At 44.6% G+C, this 10000-nt stretch overlaps 1 protein-coding gene across 1 annotated transcript in view; it reads right to left on the bottom strand.

Annotated features, from left to right (window-relative positions):
- Positions 1-10000, bottom strand: part of ptprub (protein tyrosine phosphatase receptor type Ub) — a gene marked incomplete at both ends in the record, with an annotated part of 100565 nt that overhangs the window by 29614 nt on the left and 60951 nt on the right. Inside the window, 1 exon segment of the mRNA XM_080541103.1 lies at positions 7828-8140. Within this exon segment, the coding sequence (XP_080397229.1) occupies positions 7828-8140 (313 nt within the window).

Below are 10000 nucleotides of genomic sequence, written 5' to 3'. Positions count from 1 at the left end.
CCTAGCACCAGACTAACCCTAACCCAGGCTAGCTAGCTCCTAGCACCAGACTAACCCTAGCCCAGGCTAGCTAGCTCCTAGGACCATGGCTAACGCTAACCCAGGCCCAGACCCCTCCCACCCCGGCCACGGCCTCCTCACCCTGCTTCCCTCTGGGAGAAGGTTGCGGCTGCCTAAAACAGTAAAGGCCCGCCACAGGCTCAGTTTTTTCCCCTCAGCCGCCAGGCTGCTAAATGACTCTGGCTTCCCCCTCCCCCCGGGGTCATCCCTATGTTCCCCGGGTCCTATGTTCCCCGGGTCCTATGTTCCCCGGTTTCTTAGCAAAAAAAAAAAAAAGGGTTCTATGTTCCCCTCTTCCGAAAACTTCCGAAAAAGGGTTCTATGTTCCCCGCTTCCGAAAAAGGGTTCTATGTTCCCCGCTTCCGTATATTCCCCGCCTGCCGTTGTGTCAAGCGACCCCAGGTGTCGTTATGTAGTACTGCATGAGTTTTTTTTTTTTTTTTTTTTTTTTTTTTTTTTAAACAACATACACAAATACATAATTATACTGTTAGTTTTTTTTTTATTGTTTTTTTTTTAAACAACATACACAAATACATAATCATACTGTGGATTACTATGTGTACAACATTATTATATGAACAAAATGATTATATGTACAAAACCTTTTGTAGGTAGGACACTATTGGACCTCGGCCCAAATCTAGTACTGAACCCCCCATGCTAAACCATTTGGAAGTACAGTATACTAGGACTCCAATTCAGACACACTGGGGGGCTGTCACAAATCTACTAACTCTAATCAGCCTGGTCTCACACGGCAGATGTCAGAATTCGACGTTGATGGACAAACATTAATCTGCTCTATTCATACATTAATCTGCTCTATTCAGACATTAATCTGCTCTATTCATACATTAATCTGCTCTATTCAGACATTAATCTGCTCTATTCATACATTAATCTGCTCTATTCAGACATTAATCTGCTCTATTCAGACATTAATCTGCTCTATTCAGACATTAATCTGCTCTATTCAGACATTAATCTGCTCTATTCATACATTAATCTGCTCTATTCAGACATTAATCTGCTCTATTCAGACATTAATCTGCTCTATTCACACATTAATCTGCTCTATTCACACATTAATCTGCTCTATTCAGACATTAATCTGCTCTATTCAGACATTAATCTGCTCTATTCATACATTAATCTGCTCTATTCGTGGTTCCCAAACACATTTATGATGTAGGAACAGGAGGGTGTCAGTGATGGCTGAGGGTGCAAGAGAAGCTTTGCTCCCTCCTTGTACTCTTCACAGCCTGTCAGGGGATCTTCTCTGTGGAGTGGCAGGAACACGGTCCCTTCAAACAGGAGCTGTGGATTCTCTGAAAATAAAAGACATCAAGTATTAAGGTAGGCTATAGATTCCCATCAATATTTTTTATACAAGGTCTTTCAGTAAGACTATTTTACCTGACATGGTAGCCCATATGCCTGTGATTTTCACCGGTTGCCTGTGGTTCCTGTCTTCACCAAGTAGGGTTGGGTTGAGTTGAGTTGGGTTGGGGTTGTCTTCACAAATGACCCAACTCTGATAGTCTTTATATCAAATCTGAGAATGAAATTCAGTATGCTAATTATAAAAGGGGTATGCTATTGGTAATATGAATGAATGAATGAATGAATGGTCTTTATTGTCATTGATATAGTACTGGTTTACATAAATAAAGGCTATGTACACTATCCACTATACTATACTGTACAAATAAAACACTGTGCTGTACTCTATGCTATGCTATACCTATTCTAACATTTCCTATTCTCGGCAACCTTATGTACCCTAGGGTTGTCATATTGCACATTCATTTAAAGTGTCGCAGTTTGCAGGCTTGAAATGTACATATCATTGTAGCATGATATGCTAAATGTAGCATATCATTTAGATTGTTTTTAATGTATTGTTTTAGATAATTCATTATTTTAAAATATTATTTTCTTTAGATAAACAACTAAAATAAAAAATCTAAATTAGATGCTATTGATACTGCATAGAAACACATTGATATAATATACTTGTATGTGTCAGGGGACAATGTTGCACTCTGATATTTAGTGTGTCTCTGTTGCGCCCTTCTACTCCGAGTCACCAGAGGGCGTAACACCCCCTATCAATGGTTTTAAGGTCAATCGTAATTGAGCTTGAGTTACAAGACTTCCTCACATACCGGTATGTGAGGAACACATGCGTAGTGACAATGGCTCAAATAATTACTGGAGACCGAGGGGGGAAAATATTAGTTCTGGATAACTTTAGGTACCAGAAACACCGCACCAATTTACAGAATATTCGGTGGCGGTGTTGGAGAGAAGACTGCCGGACAGTTCTTGTTACAAACATCTTTGATGTAGAGGGGGTCAATCCCAACATAGAAGTTCGGGAGGTCCGCGAACATGTGCATGCCCCCGATACACAAATGGTGAACAATGCGCAATTTCGCCAAGTGATTACTGGAGAGGTGGTGAGAGAACCCACAGTACCAATCAAACGCATTTACGATGCTGAGTGCGTAGGTCTACAGCGGGGCCGTCCCATCCAGCGTGGAGGTCGCGGGCGACCTCCTCAAAGATTCTCCTCAGTTAGGTCTGTTATGGCCAGAGCCAGAGCTGCAGTAATCCCTCCCGTCCCAGCTACCGTTGATGATGTAAGGATCGACGGTCAATGGGCTGAGACATGGGGCAGAGACCATTTCCTCCTGCACCAAGACAGTGAGTGGGGCATAGCAGTGTTTTCCACAGAGGACAACCTGAGACAGCTGCGACACTGCAGGACATTATACATGGATGCTACATTCAAGTCGTGCCCACGCCCATACAACCAAGTATTTACTATACTCGGGGACATTCATGGCTTCGTTGTCCCCCTTGTACATGTCCTCATGGAGCAACGTACAATTGGACACTACCGACAAGTGTTCCAGTGTGTCAAAACGTCACTCAGGAGAATCACCCACCACCTTTGGCGTCCGCGTAAAGTCATCTGTGACTTTGAGCAAGCGCTGAAAACTGCTCTTGAAACGGAGTTGCCACAAGCCAGAATCGGAGGATGCTACTTCCATTTCAACCAAGCCTTGTGGAAGAGGGTACAGGCACTTGGATTGGCTGGTCCATTCCGTCATGACCATCCACTGGCAGCAGTCATCCGCAAGGTTTGTTGTGTTCTGTCTGCACTGCTGTCTGTCCTGTGTTGTTTTGTTTGCATTGCATTTAGAAATGCTCTTACTGTAACGCCAAATCAAATTCCTATATGTGTATGCTTAATGTGTATGCATAAATGGCAATAAACGTTATCTCATCTCTCATCTCATCTCATCTCATCTCAAGGTGATGGCCTTAGGACACCTGCCTCTGCCTCTGGTCCAGATCAATTTTGATCTTCTCCTCAACCACAGAAACACCAGGCGTGCCCTGATGAACCACCCTGAGTTACAAGACTTCCTTGCGTATGTTCGTAACACATATGTCCATCCTGGAGCGGCCTTCCCACCAGCGATGTGGAATGTGTTCGAAAGAAACATGGAGCAAAGGACCAATAATCATGTTGAATGTAAGTGTAACAATGACAGATCTGAACAAAAAATATATAATTTCATCTAATAACTAAATCTGAAGTATTAAGTTAATTATTTTATATTGTTAATATAATATTGTCTGCTAATTATGGGTTAATTCATTCTTATCCTATCACCTCTGGGCCTGTGCGTATATCGAGGTTTAACTATGAGCCGAAACAAAAATTAACGAAACATCAAACACAGCAGAGGACAGGAGGGCTCTTTAAACAGGTGGACGAGTTGCCACGTACAGGCGCGCTAATGATGATGGACATAACATCAGTCCAATCATGGGCGGGCACCGTGATTGAGAAAGGATTAAGAAAGGATTTAAAATTGTGAAAGGAGGAGACACAGAGGGGAAAATGTTCAATGTCAAAATGTTCATGGCAAACTAATAACATTTAGGGCCTGATTTACTAAGATCCCAAATAACGAATACTAATTGAAGTTCACACACAGGGGAAGTTGAGATATACTTCAAATAAGGCCCGCTATCTTCTACATTGGAAAGATCAACAATCCTCACTGCACACCGTTAGTAGATCAGCCTGCAGATGTAGAACCAGTTTGCACATTAATAGGCCATTAATAGGCTAATAAGTTATAATTCTGTATTTTTGTTCTAGCTTATCATCGTACTCTGAACGATGCTGTCCAAGTGCGCCATCCTTCACTTTGGAAATTCCTTCGGCACCTGAAGGATCAGCAAACGCTTGCAGAGGGTAAACTGGGGATGGCAGACAGAGGCCACGCTCCCCCAACAAGGAGACGGAAGTGGAGGGAGTTGGAGGCCCGTCTACTGAGGCTGAAAGGACAGTACATGCAGGGCCACAGAGATCTGGCTTCGTACTGGAGGGCTGTCAGCCGTAGCGTCCGTATGGGCTAGATTTCCACATTTATTTTGATAGCACTTTGGCCTATGTTGTTGTTATTATTATTGTTATTGGCCTAATTGTGTTATTGTTATTATTATTATTATTGTTATTATTAGTTAGAATAAGCTGTACGCCATTGTTTACGCCATCATGTATGCCATTGTTTACATGTTATTTAGCTCTTTCATTTGTTTTTGCCAAGTTATTGCTGTACCATAGTTTTGTTATTGAAAGATGTCTGTACCTTTCCAGTTTATATGGACCTGTTTACTTAGTAAGCCATATAGTTATTATTACAATATATGTGATGCCAGAGTTAGGACTGATAATTGCACTAGAGCTCATGTGTCAGGATTACCAGGTTTCAGCAGTGAAACAGTAGGCCTCTCCTTATTAGTGCCTGACTACTAAAACACTAGAGTGAAAGAGACTACATCTCTGTATGCCAGGATCCCCCGAGGATTTGATGTGTGCAAGAGGATGTGTCACACTCTATGTGCTACGGATACTGGCTAGTTACTTAGGGATTATATTATGGGATATGTGACACTGTAACCTAGAGACACACTGCGCTGTTACGTGACGTCCTGCCAATGGGATGTACAGTATTGTCTCAGGTTGGCATTTTGATGCTTGGTCTTGGAAACAAACACCATGTTTGCACAAACATTGTTTTTTTGTTGTTGTTGTTGGTTGCAATAAAAGCCTATATTTTGGATTGATATCTCTACTGTATTTATTTGATTCCGTTTGACCAAAATATAGAAAAAATATTTCTTTAATCCATGCATACAATTGCAAATGTTGGGCCGCTACCCACACGTTTAGCTGTGTTGCTCATTCCACAAATGCATGATCCTTACAAGTCATACCTCGTTGTAAAAGTGACTAATCAGCGGGTCATTCCACTAAAAGTGGATCAGTATAGCGGCGCTCAGGGAACTCGAGATTGGAAATCAAGCCTCAGGTGATTCCTCGAACGAGGATCAGCCTTGTGTCATCAGTGTTCACAGAAGACAGGCAGGCTTACAAATCTTCGATATGGGCGCGTGCACGCAGACATAAAAAGCCCTGAAGTGTCGATCTGTCGAAATGAAGATACTCCACTCTGCAGGGGTACTACATTTGCGCAGCATTCCGAATTATTGATTTTTATGAAGACGGAAAAATAAGATGTAAAATAGTGCAATACTGCCGCAATTAACAAGGCGAGGGAAATGGTTTGGCAAGAAATTGCTGACCGATTAAATGCGTAGGTCATACTAGCCCCAGTTATTGTTATATGTTCATATTTTAATAAATGAATATTACTACTGTGGTGATATCCGCAGCAGGCTACAAACCGTCATATCGCCACAATGGCCTAGTGGTATTGACTGCTGCCATAGGATTTAATCGTCATTTTATATCAGTGGTTCGAATCCCTCTTCAGGCGCACTTTTTACTGCATTTCGTTGTCTGAATCTAATCTAAAATCTCATCTAAAAAAGTATTGTAGGCTATAAAATTATGGTGCAGGCTAATTTACAAGAACTGACACGATTACAATGGTGTTTGAAACCTTTGCATGAAATCTTCGGTTAAATGTAAAAAAAAAAAAAAATGAATGACTTAGTCAAGTCTCGAACTCGCAACCTTTGGAACTCCAGTCCGCAGCCTTAACCACTACGCTAGCATGACAGCAATGCAAGTTGTTTCTTTTTACACTCTTTTCTTTATTGATATATCGATTTATCTATCACACTTTCAAAATATCAAGTTATCTATCACACAATCAAACTATCTATCGATCGATCACACTTTCAAAATATCAAATTATCTATCTATCACACAGTCAAACTATCTAATCTATCTATCTCGTGTGAAGTGGGAACTAATATTTCCTAGGGAGGAACTATCGTTCGGGATGTAGTTTCCGCCTGTGAGCCTTTTTTGACGCGCGTCTCACTATAGCCTGTGTTTTCGATTTCGAAGACGTCACTCACTGTGCTACGAAAACTGGCTAGTTACTTAGGGATTATATTATGGGATATGTGACACTGTAACCTAGAGACACACTGCGCTGTTACGTGACGTCCTGCCAATGGGATGTACAGTATTGTCCCATAGGTTGGCATTTTGATGCTTGGTCTTGGAAACAAACACCATGTTTGCACAAACATAGTTTTTTAGTTGTTGTTGTTGGTTGCAATAAAAGCCTATATTTTGGATTGATATCTCTACTGTATTTATTTGATTTCGTTTGACAAAAATATAGAAAAAATATTTAATAATGTGTATATATATATATCACTGGTGTTCTTTTAGGAATATAAGATTTTCAATTCCATCTCGAAAATGATCTATCTAGGGAGTTATATAAAATGCTGAGACAATACTATGACATTCATTGTGTTCTTCATTATTTCCAAGTCATCTTAAGACCCCCCCCAAAAAAAAAAAAAAAAAAAAAAAATCAAACTCTCATGCAGTACCACATAACGACACATGAGGTCGCTTGACACAACGGCAGGCGGGGAACATAGGACCCTTTTTCGGAAGCGGGGAACATAGAACCCTTTTTCGGAAGCGGGGAACATAGAACCCTTTTTCGGAAGTGCGGAACAGGGGAACATAGGACCCGGGGAACATAGGACCCGGGGAACATAGGCATGCTCCCCTCCCCCCCGCCCCCAAGTCTGCCCAGGACTGGACAGAGACTGGACCTTTGAAAAACTCTGCACTGCACTTTATATATATATATATATATATATATATATATATATATATATATATATATATATATATATATATATATATAGCACTATCCAATGCACTGTCTGTCCTGTGTTGTCCTGTTTTTGCATTTGCTTTTGTTCATGTATACATGTGAAAAAAGCATAAACGCACTTACTGTAATGCCAAAACAAATTCCTATATGTGTCAAGCATAATGGCAATAAACGTTATCTGAATCTGAATCTGAAAGGACCATGGCTAATGCTATCCCAGGCTAGCTAGCTCCTAGGACCATGGCTAACGCTAACCCAGGCTAGCTAGCCAGACTAACCCTATCCCAGGCTAGCTAGCTCCTAGGACCATGGCTAGCCAGACTAACCCTAACCCAGGCTAGCTAGCCAGACTAACGTCTCACCCCTCTGTAGCTGCTGAGGGCCTGCAGGTAGAGCCGGTAGCTGCGGCTAACCCTAACCCAGGCTAGCCAGCTGGCTAGCTAGCTCCTAGCACCAGACTAACCCTAACCCAGGCTAGCTAGCTCCTAGGACCATGGCTAACGCTAACCCAGGCTAGCTAGCCAGACTAACGCTATCCCAGGCTAGCCAGCTAGCGACTCACCCCTCTGTAGCTGCTGAGGGCCTGCAGGTAGAGGCGGTAGCTGCGGCGGGGGTCGAGGGGGGCGTTCCAGAAGCCTCCGTAGGTCAGGTTGTCTCCCACGGTGAAGGGCGTGGCCCGGGGGAGGCGCGGGGGGGGCAGCTGGGCCGCGTAGTAGTGGGGGGGGGCGAGGCGGGCCTGGCTGTGGGACAGGGCCAGGGGAAAACACTCCTGGCCCCCCCCTCCTCCCCCCAGCTCCCTCCTCCTCCTCCTCCTCCCCCTCCTCCTCCTCACCTTCCTGCTGCTCTCCTCCTCCTCCACCACCACCTGGTACACACTGGACACACACACACACACACACACAGAGAGAGAGGACAGACACACACACACAGAGAGAGGACACACACACACACACACGCACACGCACACCCACACACCCACACACACACACACACAGAGAGGACACACACACACACACGCACCAAGTTTGATACCATTCAATTTCATGAGGCTGTCCACTAGGGGTGCAACGGTTCTCGGTTTTTTTACGGACGGTACGGTTTGCGTTCCACGGCTCAATTCACTAGTGAACCGTGACGGTTTTCGGTTTTCGTTTTTTTTTTTTTTTTTTTTACCTTTATTTTACCAGGAAGTCACATTGAGATTAAAACCTCTTTTACAAGAGAGACCTGGCCAAGACAGGGTCAAAATAGTAGCTTAAAAAAACTGTTCAGATAACAAGACAGGACATAAGACAGTGGCAACAATACAATAGACAAACAATGGTAGGGGTATTTACAAGGTGATTAAAACATTGAGAAGTCTAACCAAAGCAGGTACAGCGAGCGGTGACCACATCCTTTAATCTACGCTTGAAGATACTTATGGAAATAAGGGCCTCTAATTTAAAAGTAGTCTGTAGGTCATTCCAAGACCAAGGGCCATAATAAGACAAGCTTGCCCTTCCAACATTGTTCATGATAAGTGGCACCTTGTATTGTAGCCATCTACGAGACCTGAGACCCGAGCCACTCGGTATAGGGATGAACTTCAGGCCCAGATAATTCGGTAAGAAGCCAGAGATGATTTTAAACACAAGAGTGTACCAGTGTTGGAGCCTTCTGACAGAAAGAGATGGCCATCCAACCAGACTATACAGTGTACAGTGATGGGTCCTGAAGGCACTATTGGTGATGTATCTTAGAACCGAATGATACAGGGGGTCTAGCTTGGATAAAGTGGACAGAGAAGCAAACCTATATACTGTATCACCATAATCCAATTGTGAAAGGAAAAGGGCGGAGACAAGACGTTTTCTGGAAGCCAAGGAAAAGCAAGATTTAAATCTATACAGGAAGCCCACTGTACGCTTAAGCTTTATGGCGAGAAGGTCAATTTGGCCGCGTTCGTAAATTAGCTCTGAGAGCGCCGGAGCGTCCACGTGAATGCCTCGAACGCGGCCTTTGGTCAGAGGTCGAGTTGGTCTGGAACATTTGTTTCTGAACCGAACCGTACCGAAAACCGTGACCCAAAATACCGAACCGTACCGAACCGTGGGCCAACTGAACCGTTGCACCCCTACTGTCCACTGAATTCTACCTCCCCCAGCCTCCCCTGGTGTTCTACCTCCCCCAGCCTCCCCTGGTGTTCTACCTCCCCAGCCTCCCCTGGTGTTCTACCTCCCCCACCCTCCCCTGGTGTTCTACCTCCCCCAGCCTCCCCTGGTGTTCTACCTCCCCCAGTCTCCCCTGGTGTTCTACCTCCCCCAGCCTCCCCTGGTGTTCTACCTCCCCCAGCCTCCCCTGGTGTTCTACCTCCCCCAGCCTCCCCTGGTGTTCTACCTCCCCCAGCCTCCCCTGGTGTTCTACCTCCCCTGGTGTTCTACCTCCCCCAGCCTCCCCTGGTGTCCTACCTCCCCCAGCCTCCCCTGGTGTTCTACCTCCCCCAGCCTCCCCTGGTGTTCTACCTCCCCCAGCCTCCCCTGGTGTTCTACCTCCCCCAGCCTCCCCTGGTGTTCTACCTCCCCCAGCCTCCCCTGGTGTTCTACCTCCCCCAGCCTCCCCTGGTGTTCTACCTCCCCCAGCCTCCCCTGGTGTTCTACCTCCCCCAGCCTCCCCTGGTGTTCTACCTCCCCCAGCCTCCCCTGGTGTTCTACCTCCCCCAGCCTCCCCTGGTGTTCTACCTCCGCCAGCCTCCC

The sequence above is a fragment of the Nansenia antarctica genome (genome assembly GCF_963989245.1).
Source record: "Nansenia antarctica genome assembly, chromosome: 10".
NCBI classification, from domain to species: domain Eukaryota; kingdom Metazoa; phylum Chordata; class Actinopteri; order Argentiniformes; family Microstomatidae; genus Nansenia; species Nansenia antarctica.
This window is presented reverse-complemented; position numbering and strand designations above follow the sequence as displayed.